The sequence below is a fragment of the Apis laboriosa genome, unplaced genomic scaffold (genome assembly GCF_014066325.1).
Source record: "Apis laboriosa isolate Shangri-la unplaced genomic scaffold, ASM1406632v1 scaffold112_cov148, whole genome shotgun sequence".
In the NCBI taxonomy this organism is placed as follows: Eukaryota; Metazoa; Arthropoda; class Insecta; order Hymenoptera; family Apidae; genus Apis; species Apis laboriosa.
Genome location: NW_025220865.1, coordinates 3,302,800 through 3,323,510, shown reverse-complemented (window position 1 = coordinate 3,323,510; position 20,711 = coordinate 3,302,800). Strand labels below are relative to the sequence as shown.

Below are 20,711 nucleotides of genomic sequence, written 5' to 3'. Positions count from 1 at the left end.
CGATAAAAGAGGGAAAGAGGTTAGGTTATGTTGCTTTTAATCACTTAATGGCGTAGAGACTCGTGTAGAGGTAATCTACATGAATGCTTAAGTACTTCTTTTTGCTTTAATCAAAAATTTGATATTTGTGAAAAAATTTGTAAAGTTCAATTTAGTATTGAAAATAGTGATAAAGATCCTATTAAGTTGTATTACAATTTGGTTTTATTCTACGTTAAAGAAAGAAATTATTTTTTATATAAAAGTTCTTTCATAGAAATACGTAAAAATGAAAAACGAAATTCTTAAAATCAAACATTACGAACAAAGAATCGTAAGAAAATAATATGAAATTCGAATTTTAAAATTAGACAAAGAATATAAAAAACCAATCGTATTCGTGAAATAAAGACGATTACCTGAAATAAAAAAAAAAAGAGAAAACAAAAAAAACACGTTATCGAAGCTCCAATATTTAACATGCCGATAAGGCGAACAGATAAAAAGCCTCTGGTATCAAGCGTAGAAAGTGTGTATGAGTTTAGCGAAGGTGATATGAATATCGAATTCATCGATTACCGATTACCGCGCTACCGGTTCCGCGGTTCGCGTGCGTGCATCGCGCTCTCTGCTCTTCGAGAAGAAAAACGAGCTGTTCGGCCAGCAGGAACGAGGAGGGCGGAACAGCTCGAAGAAACACAGGTTGCACCTGCCGCCGCTGCTTGGTCGCAGCGTTGCTGTACCGAACTTATCCCTTCCCCAACATACACAGAGCCACAGATTTTTATCCGTCTTGCTTAAAAACTTCGATACGCATTGATCGTGCTTATTCAAAGATTTTTGATCGGTTTGTTTGATTTTTGGCAAACATTGGCAATGAATTAACACTTTTGCGATCATGTACTATATCATTGGCTTATAGAATTTAACGGATAATTAAATAGCTTTACATCAACCAATTTACATAATGTAAACGATATAGGTTAAGTTGATAATATGCAATTTTTCTTCATAAAATATCTCCCTATGAAATTTTTATTATATTTTATAATTAATACGCATTTGATATATTTATTTGATTTTTTATATTTTTTAATAATATAATAAAAAACACTTGAAATTATTAATTTTAACATTAAAAAAATTTTATTAGATTTAAAAATTATACTAATTATATCACTTAATAAGAAGAAATAAATTGGAATCATAATCAATTTTATTCGAAACAATAGCTTCTCAACTAGTTTTTCTGGTAAAAATATTGCTAAAGTTTTATGTAACATCTAGAATCCAATTTAAGATTAGTAAATCTTAGTTTAATAATTTTATCTTTAAGCAAATTACTAATGGAGATAGACTTTCGTTTTTATTATCAGTACATTACAGTTTATTACAATAGTAGAAATCACACACAAGCGAAAATTTAATAGCAAAGGTGCATTTGAATTATTGCAGTTTTTACGAGTTGTAGAAAGCTAGCAATGCGAATAGAGACTAGAAATTTGTGAAAACTTTTCGAATATGATGCTGTTTCAGTATAGGGTATAAGAATAGTTTAAAAAGATTCGAAAGAGAGGCGATTTCGGTAAAATATTTTTCCTTAGAAATACAAAAATCTTTTTGAGGAGATAAAAATAAAAAGAAAGTTAAAGTGAAAATAATGTATAAAAAATAAAAATATAAATAATTAAAATAAAAGAGAGCTTAAAAAATCTAATAACATAATAATTTTTACTTTGATAAGATTTGATTATGATTTGCATAAAAATTATTTCATTATTTTATATTAATTTAATTTTTTAATATTTTTAGGACGAAATTTATAAATATATATAATTTTCATCATGCCTATTTATAATCTATAATCTCGCATTTAAACTGCATTTTCAATTTGAGGTATTTCTTCAATTAAATTGGATAGAACAGATAAGATATGGATAAAAATAATACACCAGTGTTAACAAAAATTTACAACTTCAACCATACGTATCATGACATCATTAAAATCAACAATTTAAAATCAAATTAATTTTCTAACAATATTGAATTGCCATTCACGCTACACAATAAACTTATAAAGACGTACACGTGCACGCGACACATACACGTGCACGCGACACATACACGTGCTATCATTTTGTGAACGTGAGTGGCAAAAATAATAGCCGATATTCCTTTTGAATCTTAAATGGAAGTCGATAAGAATAAATCGAAAAATATGATTAACACATATCGAACAATTTTCACGTAATTTTTCTAATGATATATACTTAGTTTCTCAATAATTTGGTTATCCAATCTCATTGCGTATCATAAACGTTATATACGCAACGAAGTTTATAATAGCGAAGTATGAAACCGATATTACGCTCACTTTATAATCACAATAAAGCGGAAAACTACCGTTCGAACGTTCCAGCTAACTAGTTTCTAATTGAAATACGAACAAGTCAATGACAGAAAAAAAGTTAACGTTAACAAACTGAAATGCGAAATGCACGATCGACGGCAACAATCTTTACCAAACAGCGTACCTGGTCGTACCCGGTTAGCCACGATAACAAGTATCCGATTAAATTTATGTAATGGCGTGTTACCATGTTACCGTGGAATTACTTTGATAACCTACTGTGATAACGTTATAGTATTAGAATCACTGTCACTTCGATGATATTTTTCTTATTATACAAATGCGAAATGAGATTTCAAACAAATCATAATTGCATATACCGACTTTTTCAAAAAAATTAACCTTATCTATTATAGATATAAATGAAGTCCAATTGGACTTTTCTTATATTTACTATTCATAATATTAAAAATTAAAAGAAAAATTGTAACATAATATTTGTGAATGATATTACGTAGTGAAAAAAGGTCGAAAAAATAAAATGATAATCGTAAAGTTGTCTACACGAACGCGTGTCCCGACGGCGACAATGTTGAGCCACGAGAGAAAAAGTCCAGCAACGCGGTACTGCACATTACAAGACACTCGTCATCACATCCACACATGTGCATATACACATATGCACATGTCATACACGCACATATGCACATACATACACACAGAACACACGGTAAACGCAGTTCCATGCAAGTGTATATCCGTACATACACAAGCGCATGATTAAAAGAGAAACTCACTCCAGAAATAATGCACAGTATCCATCCAAGTCGCGGTGGTGAAGGTAGGGTTTGCTTGTCCTGGATTATCAAGACTCGAAAGAGCGCGACAAAGCGTACAGCGTCGCGTTTAAGTTCCTCGAACGTTTATCGTCGTGATGGTTGTCGTTGTCGTTGTCGCGACCGTCGTCGTCGTCGTCTTACGACGACGACAACATGCTTTTGTACGGGCTTCCCGTCTAAATATCCCGTATTCTCGTATCTCTACACTGAGGCACTCACTGGTTGAGCAACGAAAACGCACCGCGTTTCACGATAAGCACCGTGTACATTCCCCTCGAATATATTTCGCGCCGAGCTTTTCCCGCGTTTAGTTTCGTTGACGCACACGCGGCGAAGGTAACGTAGACAGAGCGAGACGGAGAGAAACACATATAACACGCGAGAGCGGTGAAGAAAGAGCAGGGAAATAGATAGAAAGAGAAAGAAAGAGGAAAGAGGGAGAAAGGAGAAGAATGAAAGAGAATGACAGAAAAGGAGAGACACGTAGACGCGTGTTACGTTGAGAGTAATGGAATATGTGCGAACACTTCTCGCTTGGTCTCGCCTAGGGGAAAGAAAATCCGTCGCTGCCACCACTGTTCCACCTTCAGAGCTTGTTAAAAGCCGTAATATATGTATAATGCGAAGTGCGTGTTCGCGCGCGCACAGTTTTCAAAACAAAAGACACCGGTATAAACGGGAGCCGGTTTGTAGTTACTGTCTTCTTTCAATGTTTTCTCCGTTTATCCGTTCGGTTTTCCTATACACCGTGAATCGCTCTCTTTTACTCGCGCGGTTTTTCCGCACGCACACGCCGCCGCGGATCAATAATTCACCATACGAATTCACCAGAAGCGGGTGAGCGAGCGGGCTGGCACGCAGGCACTAGGCAGAGGCACACGTTTCTGTCGTGGCGCGCTCTCCTCGGGGAAACGCACGCAGCCCACCACCACCGGCACACCGCCGACCGATCGCGCTTCGTCCTAACCTCCTCGACGAGTCTCCGTGCGAGCGAGTCCGTACACGTTGCCAGAGAGACTGCACACGCTTCGGTAACACACATACACTGAACCGTTCGCTTGACACACAGCTGACACAACGCTCGTAAACACGCGACAATCGAACAAAGACGGATGCACCAATGCACCACCAGACCGCACGGATAGATGTGATAGACCGGCACAACTCGAGCTCTTCGTTTATCAAACTGATCCGACTATCGTTTCATCACACTCTCTGTCATTCTCTCTCTCCTTCTCTCTCCCTCTCTTTTCCTTCTATCCTTTCTCTCATACTCTTACTCGCTCTCACATATACATTTACTCGCTCTTTCCTTCTTACTCTCAATAGCAATAGTAGGAACAGAGTATCATTAACAGCAACACGGAGCCAGCAATACGAACATCACGGTCACCGGAAATACGAACCTGACAATCACGACACACGAGGAATATGCGAGAGATCGGTAATATTTTTAACCGATACAGAGCACAATCAACCGGATAACGTCGACACGTATATACACGTTCACGCACTATGTCGCGTCTATGTTCCCTTTTCCTCCGTAATATTTGTCTTTATCGCACGGTCAGTTTGTCTGTTTGTCTCTTTCTTTCACACAAGCGTCTATTGCTCCCTCTGTCTCTCACTCCCTTTCGTCTGTCTGTCCGTCTGTCCGTGTCTGACGGTGTGTATATCGCCGTCGTCGCTGCTGTCGAATCCGTTCCGTGCGCGGCCCCTGTGTGAGACGACGCCGCTGGGACACACGGGCGTGGACGAATAGACGCGCTCTTTCGAGGATGTTTCGACACTATTTTCTTTAATGTACTTACCACTGGGCGAGCTGACGTGGCGTCGCGCGCGCGCGGGGCCTTTACACCACGGGTAAAATTCGCACAGTAATATTAGCGCGCAAGGCTGCACCCCGGTAAATACGAGCGCAGTCACCACTCTTGTTTTTGGTATGCCAGGAATGGCACAAAGAATCTGGACAACGCACACGCCTGCTGCGCAGCCGGTCTGCGCACACGCTGACACCGCTTATGCGGCCGCGGGAGAAACCAGAAGCCGAGCGCAACCGACGATGTACGAATTGCACCGAATTCGACCGATCATCTACCCCCACTGCATCATACAGGATCGTCATCTCCCCACTCCCCGCACGGGAGATCAGTCGCGTCACGCACGTAATAGAGGTTGGATGTTGTTATTCGCTTACTCGTTTATTCTCTCTCGCTCAAGTTTGAGGGGCACTTGTTGAATTTCAGAGGTTACGTTTTAGCTTTTTCGAATGAATCTTTTGATAAATGGCAACGCATGAACTAACAGACCATAAAATGACCACTTTTCTCTTTTGTATACATTTTTTTTCCATGCAATTTGATACTAAACATATATCAAACAAAATCATTGCATATGTATTGTACGAAACGCTTTTTTTTTTAATTCTTTTAACTTTTTAAATTTTTTTATTTTTATAATATAGATGCTTTTCAATGTAAAAAATATTTCATAATAAAAATTCATTTCATTTTAATAATAGTCGCTTATCTATTTAAATATTTACAATAGATTCAATTACGTTTCTGTTATTTTACGATGCGATAATGATGATTGTGTAAGTTTTAATGTTTGTTTACATAAATTAGTTCGCTTACAAAAGTGAATGGTTTACATTTTCGGTAGCAGACTGTTTGGGGCCATTTGTGTACTTAACAGATCCTAGGGATTAACCGATGGTAGCTGAATGCGAGACAACTGACCCAAACAAATGCATTGCTTTAAGATTGTCAAGTGACGTTCGTGCTCCATTTCATGAAAAATGACTCTTCATCCTTCATCATTCTTCGCATTATTTTTCTTTTATATTTGTATAGTAATTTATTTTAGAATCTATTCATTAAAATCACGCTTTGTAACTTTTGTTCTGATTTCAAGATTTTCTTGTACGGAATTTTCAATAGATAATTTGTAAAATATAATAGTAAGGATTTTGAATAATGTTTACTAACATAATTGAGTTCAATACATTCAATTCAATACAATACATCAAGTAATTCAATTCAATACATCAATCATTGTATTTGAAATCCTAATTTTTAAGATTGTTATAAAAATTATAAATACATATAATTTTATATCACATATATATTAATCATGAGAAGAATTTCACTGCAAAATTGATTGCATTAATTAAAAATGAAAAAATTGTTAAATAATATTAAAATAACAAATTAATATTTATAATTTTATAAGTCTAATTTATAATATTTTTTGATCATTTAATATTTAATTTTATAGATTTTTAAATCTAAATTTTTTGCACTTATGATATGTATTTTAATAATTAATATCATTATTAAAAAAAATAAATTGAATATATTGTTAAAAATTTATCAAACCAGTTCACTACTTGCCCGGATAATCGGCTTTCTACTTTATCTACAGAAGTCAATTGTTATACAATCTTATCAGAAAAAAACAATAATTTTTTTCAATATGTTTTTGTATAATTTTTTGTATTTATATTTATATTTTTTCGTAAAAAATATATTATTATTAGGGGATGTATTAATCTATGAAAATAAATAAAGATTTAATAAAAATTTGATTAATGAGATTAAATGAGAAATATTTAAATTATTAACTATTATTTCAATTAATTTATGCATATAAAAGGCATATGATAACGGCATATTTAAATCATTTTATAAAACACAATCATTTTATAAAATTGTGTTTTGAATAATAAAAATTAAAATGATATTTGCTAAATGTGAAATACTTAGTAAATCATTAAATCAATAAAGTAGAAAAACGTAAAAAATAACTATAATAAAAAATAAATTTATAATTAATATAAATAATGAATATATTTACACATATCCCATTAATTCGTTTCACTTTTTTCACTAATTTCGAACGATAATTATAATTGCATAAAAAGAATAAACGATATAAGAGAATTATTACACAATATTTACGTTTACTTATACATTTTTCACACACGGAACATTTGGCGTAACCATTAAAAACAATGTACAAAGTCGCGTGAAAAAGAAAATAAAGAATATTATGTTTTCTGAACCGTTGATAGGTTGAAAGTTGTCTGTGTTGTTCGACGCGTGTACACGCGTTTATCGGGCCGATTTTAAACATGACAAAACGTTCGTGAAATCAAATGTCACGTATCAAAATGACGTTCAAAGCGTGCCTTTTGCAGAGAGACAAAAGCGGTCGTAATTAATGCTTTTAAACGCGCGCGCTGTACTGCACAAGCTCCTTTTGTCAGTTGGACACATTGTACCCGACAAATGTTTACGAACGACCACAGAGTAGCGGAGCGTGCACAGTGACAGAGGCTGCCACGCCGCGGGGCTGAAACGCGCGCAGTTTTCGTGCGGGTTTTCAGCGAACGCGACACATTGAATGGGAAAGGTACGGTCCGATTTCACCCGCGAGGTTTAATTACTTAATTACGTTAACGCTCGATTTTCGTGACATGTCGACGAGCGGACTAAACGATTCCGTTAGTTCTATGGCAATTTTGTGCGCAGTTCTCTTTACCCTCGATTAAAGTATGACCATATACGACACTACGCATTCATAAATTTGTTTCACGTTTGAAACTTTACGCTTAAAATGAAATTCAAATTTTCTAATCCAATGTACATATTGTGTGTTATTTCTGAATAAACTTCGTATTAATATACATATAAGATGTCATTTATAAATAGCGTGAATTTAAATGAAATGTTGAATAAAACTTTTAACTATGTAAACTATTTTTTTATAGTTATATATATGAATATTTCAAACATAAAAATATGTAATTAAATATTTATTATTATTATTATTAAAAATATATAAATATAAAATTAAAAATATTATAAATATATATTTATAATATTTTTAAAATATATATAATTATAATTATAAAAATAAATTATTTGTAAATTAAACAATATTGGAAAATATATTTTTTTAATTTTTTCATTAATTTTTTTATTATTTTCTTTTTTTCATAATTAATTATAATAATAATTATTAAAATATACAATATTTTGTTGTTTCCTATAAATTTTTTTATAACGATCAAATTAACAATTATCTTTCTTCTCATGATTTCTATTTATTTGAGCTATTTCAATGGGAACATATGCGGCACGATTAGTATATTGTGTCCTTAATGTCAATAGTCATCAAATCGTAAAACTTTCGACAATGCTCATGCTATCAAATCTAAAGCTCTAATTTTAAGCTAGCGAAACAGTGACAATGATCATAAAAGAAATTATTATTTCTATGATTATAATGCGATTGCTGTAGTAAATTATATACAAATTAATTACAATAATATTTGAAAAATAAATTTTTCATGTTTTATCAATTAAACAATTTATTTTAGTTAATTTCATAAAATTAATTTAAAATTATATTTTTATTTAAGATATGATAAAATAATAAATAAATCGTAAAAAATATTTGCATTATTATGTACTTATTACATGTAATAATAAATAATAAAAATATAAATAATAAATAATAAATAATAAAAATTAAGCTTTATTTATTATTTATCTTCGATTTTATATATAAATTAAATGGAATCTCATACACATGATTATAATAATGCACTATATTGAAAGATAATATATAACAATGCATTTTTAATTAATTATTGCAAAATATATATTTCAAACCAATATTTCCGTAAAAGTTCATTGACATTATTGACTACATTTGACAGTTGCAAAAAAATTTGCAACGTCGTAAATTAACCATTGTGAAGTTCCTATTACACAGTGAACTATCACAATAGACATTCAAACGAATAAATAAGTCATTTTTAAAGAGTGATAATATTTAATGTCTATATAAATATTACTATTAAAGATAAATTTTTATAGATTTATTAATAATAAAGCTTAATATAACATTATATATAATTGAAAAGTAGTATATACAATCACTCATAAAAGTTTTCTAAAAAAGAAATTTTTATTTTTTATTCAAATAAAATACTATAAAATTGCAAAATTATTATTTTATAAATTCAATATTTTTTTTTGCGTCAATTATTAAAAATTATATGATTCCATTTATAAATACATAAATATATTATTTTTATAAAATCTTTATTCTTTTTTCATTTAAAAAAAAAATTAATTATACCAAATTATATCTCTTTGAAAATCATTCAATTATTGTCTGAATTATTTTTTATACATGTAATTTACAAATAATTTATAGATTTAGAAATAAATTTGGACATCTTGTACAACATTATTGTCTTTTTTTTAAATTTTGAGTTTCTTAAGTTTCATATTATGCAATGTTTCATGTATTTCAATTAGTAAATAAAATTAACGAGCCTATTTTAATTTATTCTTATCACAATCCATTATATCATAGTAAATCTCTTCTCGCACGCAAATTTGAAAGTTGAATACTTGTTATATAAACTTATTAAGTCGAAACTAGAGCAAACTTGAAATTATCATTTCACGAAAGTTGCACCTATTGTTCCTGCATTGTTTGAAACTGCACCGCAGGACACAGAAGCTGGCCAATTCCAGTTTCTACTTAGATTTGCTACGTCGCGACAATGGCCAGATTATATCGTGGATATCGCGTTTGGGGAACAATTATTATCGAAATCGTAACATTTCAAGGACCTTTGATCTTTAATCAATAATAGAAATTATAAAATTATATTTTAGTATTAGTTACATTATAAGATTTATTCTATCAAATGATGCAATATAATTATTTAAAAATTATTTAGAATGATTTTTTTTTTATTTTAATATTAATTAATTTTGAAAAAAATTAGATTTAGCAATGTTTGGTATTTAGTATTTGTGAAATTATGAATGTAATTTATACAAACAATATTTTACAACAAACATAATTTGGAATCCATGTTAACACATAATATATAACATAACATAACATATATAATAAATTTAGTATTTGACACAATTTAAATAATCATGAACAATATTACCATGTATTTATATTTCTATTTTCTTCTCAATTCAATTAAAATCTCGCTGTAAAAAAAATATTTTCATTAAAAATAATAAAGAAATTTCTAAATGTATAAATAATAAAAACAGAATTAAAATAGATTATAAAAAATACTTATAATGTTTCGAAATTTATTTCGTATAAATAAATCTTAAAAGACTTAAGGAAAAAGTAACATTTTATAAAAGCATCCCTGTTCCACGGACACGATACGAGAATTCCTTGAATGCACCGTTCACGCGATATTTTAATACTTTTGTAGCTTGTCGTTCGTGCAAGTAAATCTTCCCTGTGATAAGCTCCGTTAGGAATCTCACCCCCGCGAAACATCTCCCGTTTATAAGAAATGTTTTCGAACTTTATGAGGTGATGCGAACGTTCGTCGTTGGAATGGATCGAAAATAGCTCTTTCTTTTTAAATAACAAAATCGTCGAGAAAAGCGAGGAAAGCGTCGTAAAACTTGCAATAAAAAAATAATCAAATATGAAAATATTATCGTCGAGATAATGCAACAAAAAAATTACTACCATGAATAATCTCATACTTTTCGATAATATTGTTTATGCTAATGAATGATTTAAAACGATCTATTTATTATATAATTTTCGATATATTAATTTTAACTAAAATTTTATTTACATATTAATTTATTATTTTGACTACTTTATTTAATTTTATGAGATAAACATATAAATTCTCATTTCACTGTAATTACAAGTATTTGAACCGTGAAACCGTTGTTATTAATTACATTTATTGATTTCAACCAATATATCAAGTAAAGCATTAATTCGATATACATATACTCCTATGATATCTCTATAATTTTCTGCCAATATTATATAGACGAGAAAATCAAAGGTTTATATCGTTCTATTAATAATTTAAATTTATTATGTATATATTTTAAATATACTTACATATATTTACATAGATTTTGCAATAACTTTGATATATCAAATGTAAGAAAATGCAATATTTTCTTTTCTATGTATAGATAAATTTTTAATAAAATACCGGAAGTTTTTTCTCTTATCTCTTTCCAACATTAACTTCTTCATGCAAACAAACAAACAAATTCAACGAAGAAAACGAAGAAATAATACATTACGACTTTTAACATATTACTTTTGCTTTAATCTTTCATCATTGAAAATGCATTTCACAATAATATGAAATTTTCCTCATATATTATTATTATATCTAACATGTTGTTAACCTAAAAAGATTGAAAACAAGATTGGTATAATATAGTTAATACAAAATATAATATATAATAATAACATATTATATGAATAATAATAATAATAATAAAATAATATAATAATTTATATAATATAATAACATATAATAATTTATATAATAAAAATATCCTCTTTCCTGTAAATTAATAATTTTGATCAAATATGCATATATCCACATACGTATGACATAACCTCTTAACGGATTAAAAGCATCTTCTAATATCTTATCATAATTGAATATCAATCTTAACTGAAAGCTCCCCAGACAGGTTCGTTCGTACCGAAAAACCATTCAATTATTATTCAATTACAGACAGTGGGAATGGTTCCTCAGTGCTGCAAGCACGGTACCAGAATCGAGTGGAATCCAGCTGAGAAGCCGGGCCCGGTAGACGTCGAACGAGTAGGATTATTCGCCGTTGGATCGGGAGCTGGAGCCAGGACACCGGGGTCGGGGCCGGGGCCGGGGAACAATGTCGGAAACGACGAGGACGGTATGCCGAGATATGCAGGATATCGCGCAGAACTGCGATCCTTCGAGGTCGGGGCAGAGGCACGGTTATAGAGAGAGCCGGTGTGCGCGAGAGTAAAGCTAGATACATATCCTCCGGTTCCACTATCCCCACCATTCACGATCCCCCACTTTCGCCCACCAATACCCATGTACCACGCTACGTCACCAACACATCGACATCGAGGCGCAAACCGAGAGAGAATACGTCTAAGTGTATTACCTCCGGGAGAGCGCACCGTTCCACCTAAATATGTAATAATATCTACCGGAGATACCGGCATTCCTCGACCTCGAGAAGAATTCGATCAAAATGTGTCGCGATACTCTGCTGGTATGCCAGGTGAGCTACGCGTTTCTCCCCGTCCCCTTTTGCCTCCTTTCCTTAGACGTTTACGCTTCCTACGTCTTCTTCGTCGAGTTTGCCCGAGTCATCCTCTCTCCCTCCACCCTTCCTCCCACTCGAGTTCTGTTCGAACGAGATCGGATGCGAGATCGGCGTCTCGCGGTGTCTCGACTATTTTGAAGGGTGGGAGTTTCGAGAGTTTTGCGGATATCGAGAGATTTTAAGAGGACTCGTTCTTTCAAATATTTTCGATTGTAATCTCGATTATTACAATGATCGATTATTTATTCTTTGTTAATTTCTAAAATGGAGAGAGTGAATGTTTGAGAGTTTGAGAGTGAAATTAAAAGAGGATTTGAAAGTTGTGTGTGCATGAATAAATAATTATTAAATTAATATTTTTTATGTGGAATCTTAAAAATTATTAGTTAACAAGAATAATACATTTGGTTGATTAGATTATTTATTTTTTCTAAATAATAAAAAATTTAATATATTTATACAAAAGTTTTATAATTGTTTGAAGCATTCTATATTTTATACATATTACAATAGAAGAGAATCGAATGAAATGAAATAATATGAGACTAATTCGACATAGGATAGCAAAGAGATAGAATCAATTCTTCGAAAAATATATCACGCATTTCTTAACACCCTGTATAACTGCAGTAAACCGATTGGCAGCTTGTCAGTTCTCTTGGAAAACAATAGCGCATCGATGCAATTTTATCGATGTTACAATCGGCAGGCAAGTCGATACTCAAGTTGATAAATATCAACTACTTTCCTTCGGCATATTTCACAATGCACGTCCATCTCAAGTTTGTATTAGTATCGTTACTATTCGTATAATCGAACGCGCTCACCTTCGGTGCTAATTTTTTTAACACTATTTTCCAGATTATAGAGATAATTAAATTTTTCCTTGAAAATTTGAAATTTGTACATTATTAGAGAGACGGTAAGGAAACATCTCATTTTGAATTTTTTTTTACAGCTCTGTTAAGGTATAATCTTTTTTTTTGGTTAATTTATTAGGATAAGGTTATTTGTTTCCACTTTATCAAGCAATATTACTTTTTTTTATAAAAATTATTGATTATAGCATATAAAAATGATTGAACAGGATTGAATCGAATCTAAATGACTTAATATGACATTCAAGAATTAAATCAATGCCGCTTCTTTTATTCGTTCATTCTTTCATATTTCACATTTCATTCGACGATATTTCATAATTTGCCTGAAGAATTTTATCCGACGTGTAAACTCTTCTCCCCCTCTTTTTAAAAAAGAAATAAAAAGTTGAAAAATAAAAATAGCTCACAATGTACGAGGATACGGAAGATGCATCCGATATAGACGAAGATTTTTTCAACGCGTTAGCGCTTCTACATTCAACGGAAGACGACAGCACAGAAAAACTTCGTAAAATGCTCGATACGTTCATCGAAAGAAGGTATGGATTTGACAAAACTTTGATGGCGAGGATGCCAAAGAAATTTTTGCAAAATACGAAAATCTACGGGAAATCAAACGAAAGATCGGAAACGTCCTCGCGGAAAAGGAACATCGCCTCGAAGAAAACCGGAAGTCAGTTGATTTTTGGAAATAATGATAACACGACGACAGAGAATAATTGGAAACTGATGAAAATAATTGATACGACGGATGTTGAGGATTGCAGCGAGAAAGGAGACATCCCGAGAATATCCATCCCTGATGAAGGATCTGGAGATGGATTATTGTGCAAGGTTTTGGTGATATTTTAGTAAAGTAAATTATAAATTATAATATTGTACAATTTTAATGACATCCATCATTTTTCTCCTTTCTGGTTAATTATGTAATAAACATTTTTTTGTAAACAAAAGTTAGCTTGAGAGAAAGTGCAAGAAAGAGAGATATGTATGTATCTAGGATGTTAAAAATTTATTTCAAAAAATAATAAAAATTCTTGATATCAAAATATATAAATAAAAAAATGAGCTCCACAACATATCAAAATCAAGATTATTTTGAAAAAACTAAGTTCAGTTTATATCTTCTGTTACTTACTATATTCCATATTATTATAATATTGTGTATATGAAATATGTGTATTCATAATTTAAAAAAAACTCATCTTGTAATTGTTATTTATATTTCAGATGATCTTGGACTAAAAATCCATATACTTTAAAATCTACTTTAAAGAAATAAAACAATTATATTCAATGTTATATAATAGAAATATTTTAACTTCTTTAGTTTCCAGTTTTTTTTTTTTTTACTAATATTTCTATTATTTACTCCAATTTCGTAGTTTTTTATAAGTTTAAAATATCTCTTTTCCAATTTCTAAATTTATTTTTAATTTCATATTTTATTTTACAAGATTTAATATGTCTAATTTGATTTTTGCTTGTAACGAAAGATCTGTAACGGGGCAAAGCTAGGACCATTGATATTGTTGGAGTGTCAAGAATGTCAAGAAGTCTATCATCCCTTGTGCCATCAACCCCCTGTCGTCGATATCGACGTCTATGATCCAAGAATCGTGTGGAGGTGTAGAAAATGCATGGACACTTCTTCCGTAAACTCTGTCATCGCCTTCGATGAAAAGAAAGTGAAAAGGTCTCGTCTGACCAATGACGAGGGAAAACCCAAAGAAGCTTCCACAAAGATGAACAAGTTAGTGAAATTGAATGGAAATATGAAGAATGAAACTGGAATCGTTGATCAAACTTCGTCTGGTAAATTTATGTCATTGTTATGCACGTTTGCACCATCTGTCAAAAGTTTGAAATCATATTTTCAATTCAATTAATCAAGTATCTCAAGTTTGTTGCTGATTTTATTATTAATTCTTTAACGACTTTTCAATAACGATTTTATTTATTTTACATCTTCTATTCGTTAATCGATATCTATTATGGCTTGACTTTTTTTTAAATTTTTAGAATTTTTGTAGGAAATATGTATAACTGATTTCAAATTTTTGATTCGCAGTGTATAATTTTCTACTTTTAATTTTCGGATGTAATAGAGACTATTTGTAAATTTAGATGTTTTACAAAGAAACATTGGTGAAAATGCTATAATTGCAAAAAGTAATTTTCATTCAAATCACAAGACGAGGACATCATCGTCGAGTCAATTGAGAAAACGAATCGGTTCGAAACTTTCAGTCACACGTCCTATTATAAAATAAATATTACTTACTATGTATTAATAATACCAAGCATTTAAATTTATATATATATATATATAATAAATACAAAAATAAATTCAATTCATCCGAGAAATTTCTCTCGTTGATCAAAAATACTTTATTAAAATAATTAAATAAAAATTATATTTTAAATTAACTATGTAAAAATACACTTGATAAATTTTATCTACGCATCACTTCTAATTATATCTTTCATATGCAAAAATTTGTTAAAATTAAAAGAAAATAATGATCACCAAAAAAAAAACAATAATTCAACACACTAAGAGTAGGTACATGCACATTAGGTTTTATTATTTAATTACATATATATGTACAATGGAAAACCCATCTCCAAATACGTCTATTCTTTCAAACAAATCCACACAGTTACACACTACATAACTTCATTCTAAACACTTCAATCACAGTGGTACAGGATAGTATCTTATTTAAGCCGATTACAGATGTTGCTCGTTACATTAAACCATACCAACAAGCCTTTCGAAAGTGAACTTAATAACTGAAATAAAAAGACGTGGTTTCATCGCCTCGTTCATTCAACCCCTCTACTTTTGCCTCATTTATAAGATGTATCGTATCTGTCATCGTCAGACGTATCGTTCGGTTTTCTCACTTCTCTCTATTAAGGTCAACCGAGTTCAATTACCTTCGGCAGCCATGCCGAAGTTTTAGTCGATGCTCGATCACTTTCGCTCTAATTGACTTTCGTGCGTATATACCAGTGAAGATCGAGCGTAACACACGTGAAGCGCCATAAGATTGCACAGAAGTGCACACCTTTTGCTTCATAACGAATCTTTCGTTTCGTATTGTCGTTCGATATATTAATTCTTTCGTATACGAGATATACATTATCGTTCATAAGTGCTCGAAGATTTTTAAACTTTTTTTAATGATATTTTTACGTATTTTTTGAGAACTGATTATATTATATATAGTTATACGTGAAATATATTTAATTAAAAATATAATAAGTTAACCTATTGTTTACACGAAAGTAATGTTTTTGTTATTTTTTTGCAATCTATTATTAACAATTTTGGACGATAATGTATAATTTTATAAATGGAAAAAATATAATAACGAATGACAAAATACAAAAGGATTCTATATGACCCAATTCTATTGATATTTTCGAGTATGACCTAATCTTGTCTTACACAATTCAATCGTGAATATATACTAATGTAGATTAGATTATTCAAAATATATATTTTTTTAAATAATTCTATCATCAAAATGCAGAAATTATAATCGAGAAATTTAAAAAAAAAGTTTAATTTTTTGGTGTAACAAATAGTTATAAATTTTTGTAAGATGGCGACTTCACGAGATCAAGATCCCACAAGAACAAGAATTCTGAATTCTGTAATGTTACATATAAAACGAAATATCATGCAAAAATAATTGGTGAAAAATCTCGAAGAAAAAAATATAAATAAATTATTGCTAATTTTTTAAATATTTTTATATAACTAGACACTATACGTATACTTTAAGAAAATGTACTATACAAACATAAAAGTTATGTTATCATACAATTTGTGCCGATTATCACAGAATTGTCAATCGTTTAAATGATTCATACATCGAGAAAGAGAAAATTGATGAAACATACATTTCAATATGTCGCGAATTACAAGAATAATTTCACTGATTCTTAGGAGTCGAAGTTTCGAGAATTCTGTAGAATCGATATGCTGTTCGATAACTTCGACACTTATTGCTAATTCAAATCTTCAATCGAATATACAAATTTTTTAAATTATTTTTCATAAAATTCAACGAGAAAAAAATATATACGTACATCTTATTTATAAATAACTGTACAAGTAAAATACGGATTCACAAATAAATTTTGTTATTCTTAAAAATATATATAGCTCAAATATAATTCTAAAAATAAAGCATAGAGAAAATATTTTAGTTAATTTCATTGTAGTTTCTCTCTAGTTCTCTCTTTAGTTATTCTGAAAATGTTAACGTGAAAATGTTATCATGATAAAAGTTTCCTAACTTCCTTTATCGTTATTACGACAAATTCAACCTTTTTAAATACGAGATCCTTAATACCCGCTATAAATTGTGTGGTCGAGTAGTTAAAAGCTCATTTCGAAATTACTATAATGTGCGTGCATGCATTAGAGAAATTAAATGAATAATATATATACGTCTAAAATCTCGGAGAGAGAAGATATTTTTCGTATCCTCTTTCTTAAGCTTTAAATACAAATATAAAGGAATATTCTAATCTAAATGACCATTTTTTGGCACGTAAAAAAAAGTATACATTAATAATTTTTATATTGATTATATTGATTTTTTTTTAATATTTTTTTTAAGTTTGAATTTTTTTTAAATTTATTATCATCAATATAAAAGTTGCTCTATTTGCATAAACAATTTGAATATCTATGGCGTAAATAAAATATTTATTTTTTTTTTATTCTAAAAAAGTTCGAATATTTTTCAAACTAGATTAAATAACACAAAATAATGTTGTTAACATAGTGTCTTTTTATATTGCCAATAATTCAATTTTAATTTAAAAAATAACAAGATCTTTATATTTTTTTATATGCGTATTAAAAACGCATATTTGAAAAGTATCAAGAACCGCCAATTTGAAAAATGCCATTTTGAGCAAAATTTCTCTTCATTTAAGTCTAATTTATTGCAAATTCACATATATATCAAATGTATTATAATATATTATGCAAATATTTTAAAAATATGATCCAAAATTAAAATTTTTAATCTTCTAGGTTAGAATATTCCCTGTCATCGATTATTAACTTTCGTCAATTTCACTATTATTTGCAATAAAAAGATTTTTTCACTGTCTTTTCGGTATTTTGAATTGTATATATGTAGCATTTGCTTTATGTACATAAGGAGCAAAGTGCAATAATATGAATTTTTTTTAATATATGTATGTATAATCATTATAATCATACCATATACATACATATATGGTATGGTATCACTCTGCTCCAGAACCTAATTTGAACTACTTTACATAATAAATCTGTTGTTCGAACGGCGCAAGGTGACGTACAGCCTAATTCATGACAGTGATATCGTGCCAAATGGCCGACATCAATTAAATAAAGATTCTGACACATGTCAAGGTTGACTCAATATTGCATCTCATCAGCGCATCATGCTCTGACATCGAACTACAAACTACACACTACTTTACATAAATCGTTCTAGATCAGCCACGAATTAATCGTTCGTTGGAAATCGAACGCGATTTTATATAATAAGTTTTAATAATAATAAGTTATGTACAAGCTTTCTATAAAATCATTTACCGAGGTGAACAACAAGTGGATACAATTTATTATTATTTAAATGTATGTATTAATCTTTTGTATATATTTGTGAATATACAAGATATTTCGAGATGAAAATTTTGATTAATTGTTTGGAAAAAATTTTGAACAAATAATATTATATAAACGTACATTTATAATACACGTTCTATTTGTAATTATCGCTATAAAATTTTTAATAATTGTTCGAATAATAATGTAACTTTAATACAGTTATGCAATTATTTCTTCTGTAATTTAATAATATGAAAATATAAAATTAATCTATTAACGTCAATATGAAAATTTATAATACGATATAATTCAATTCAAAATATTACAAAAATTAAAATTTATTTATATTGATTATATTTGTATGATTAAATGAAGAGCCTAAAATGTATTGTAAAATTATCGATTTATCATAATCGTAATAGTCTCAAATTATTACAATAATATTCAGATCGATAGATAGATCTTTCAATTTAAACATTATGCAAGCAATTTGATAAACATATATAAATTGAAGAAATACTTCGTTACTGATATTATTTTTATTAAATACATAACGAATTTATTACGATTTTTATAAATGATTAAATTTTCCTAACCTAAACATAAATATTGAAAATAGAATTCTTTTATGTAAAATTATTATATTATTTAAATTTCCAAACAAAAAATCAAATAATTATCACATCTTTTTTTAAATCTCTTGTACATTATAAAATGAACTATTTTTGCGATTGTCTCTTAAGACAATGTACTAATATAATAATACATATATAGCAGTATATATTTTATCTATGTGCATCAAATAGCAGATAGTTATAGATATAGAAACTCGTTTAATTTTGAAATATATTCAGATCAAATAAAATTATAAACGAATATCATCATAAAAATAGTTAAGAATATAAGAAATAAGTGATTCATTAAAGATATTCTGTTAGATTTAAATCTATGGATCATCATGGATGAGATGATGCCAATGACAGATACATCATAGTATCTTTAATACATCACTTGGCACGGATTTTAATGTTTGGTGTCGATCAATTAATTCATAATAATTCGCAATTATTTCTATATAACGAGTATAAACGCTTGATTTTGTATTACAATGGAATCATCAAGATATGTTTGATTGTATGCGATTTGTTTTTTATATGCTTCTGAACACTTGAAAACTGAATTTAATGATCATTTCATGTATTCCAACAAAGGAATTTTGCTTAATAGTTTATTGTAAATGTATACAGAGAAACATAGATGATTGTATGTTATCAAAAAAATATTAAAAACAATGTAAAAGAATAAAAATTTCTTATATGAAAATACATGCCATGTAAATACATACATTTTTTTTAAGAACATGATGATGATTTTGTTCATCTGTTGTCCTTTTAGCGTTATATATAATGTCAAGGATTTATAAAACTAATTCCAGTAACTATAGCAGTGTGCTTTATCACAAATATTCTTTTTTCTTATTTAATATTTTGTGTGAAATATTAATGCGAATACCTTTAAAGAGAACATGAATTTGATTATAAAATTTAATACAAATAGTTATTTGAATTATCTTCGTCAATTTGCTCCGTGATTTTTGGACGTAACACATTCATGCTTTGGTCAAGAATATATGTATGTCATAAGATAATTATAGATTTCTGTTTGAATATCCTCGTCTATTTTCATTGTAATTATCGAAATGCCAATCGAAATGCCAATCGTATTGCACTTAAAAACTTGTATGCTACATATATAAACATAAACAATAATCATATTCATAACATAATATTGCTATAATCCATGTATTATGTAACTATCAATAATTTATTTCTTTTTTTTTTTTTTTGGTGCATAAAATTTCTTTTCTTCATTTTTATA

The 20,711-nt window shown here is 29.6% G+C and overlaps 2 protein-coding genes across 10 annotated transcripts in view; one reads left to right on the top strand and one right to left on the bottom strand.

Annotated features, from left to right (window-relative positions):
* LOC122713346 (protein scalloped) overlaps positions 1–5,107 on the bottom strand; it is a 179,095-nt gene extending 173,988 nt beyond the window's left edge. For 2 of the 8 annotated variants that reach the window (XM_043933718.1, XM_043933735.1), the window contains exon 1: positions 3,127–4,333. Coding sequence is in view for 1 of the 8 variants with exons in the window: in XM_043933778.1 (XP_043789713.1) it covers positions 3,127–3,151 (25 nt within the window). In the remaining 7 variants the exon portion in view is untranslated. Of the gene's footprint in view, positions 1–3,126; positions 4,334–4,979 lie in introns of those variants that run through there. The other 6 variants (XM_043933726.1, XM_043933768.1, XM_043933744.1 and 3 more) reach the window with 6 other exon arrangements.
* Positions 4,519–15,560, top strand: LOC122713801 (integrator complex subunit 12-like). Of its 2 annotated transcripts, XM_043934579.1 has the most exons (5): positions 4,519–5,031; positions 5,118–5,232; positions 11,738–14,038; positions 14,701–15,019; positions 15,332–15,560. In XM_043934579.1, exons 3-5 carry the CDS (start codon positions 13,613–13,615, stop codon positions 15,475–15,477), a joined length of 891 nt encoding a protein of 296 aa, XP_043790514.1. In that variant the 5' UTR covers positions 4,519–5,031; positions 5,118–5,232; positions 11,738–13,612; the 3' UTR covers positions 15,478–15,560. The 2 variants fall into 2 exon arrangements, 1 of the variants encoding a protein (XP_043790514.1); XR_006346526.1 differs by lacking the exons at positions 4,519–5,031; positions 5,118–5,232; positions 14,701–15,019; positions 15,332–15,560 and adding an exon at positions 5,319–5,416 and having other exon boundaries at positions 11,738–13,594.
* The last annotated feature ends 5,151 nt before the right edge of the window (positions 15,561–20,711 follow it).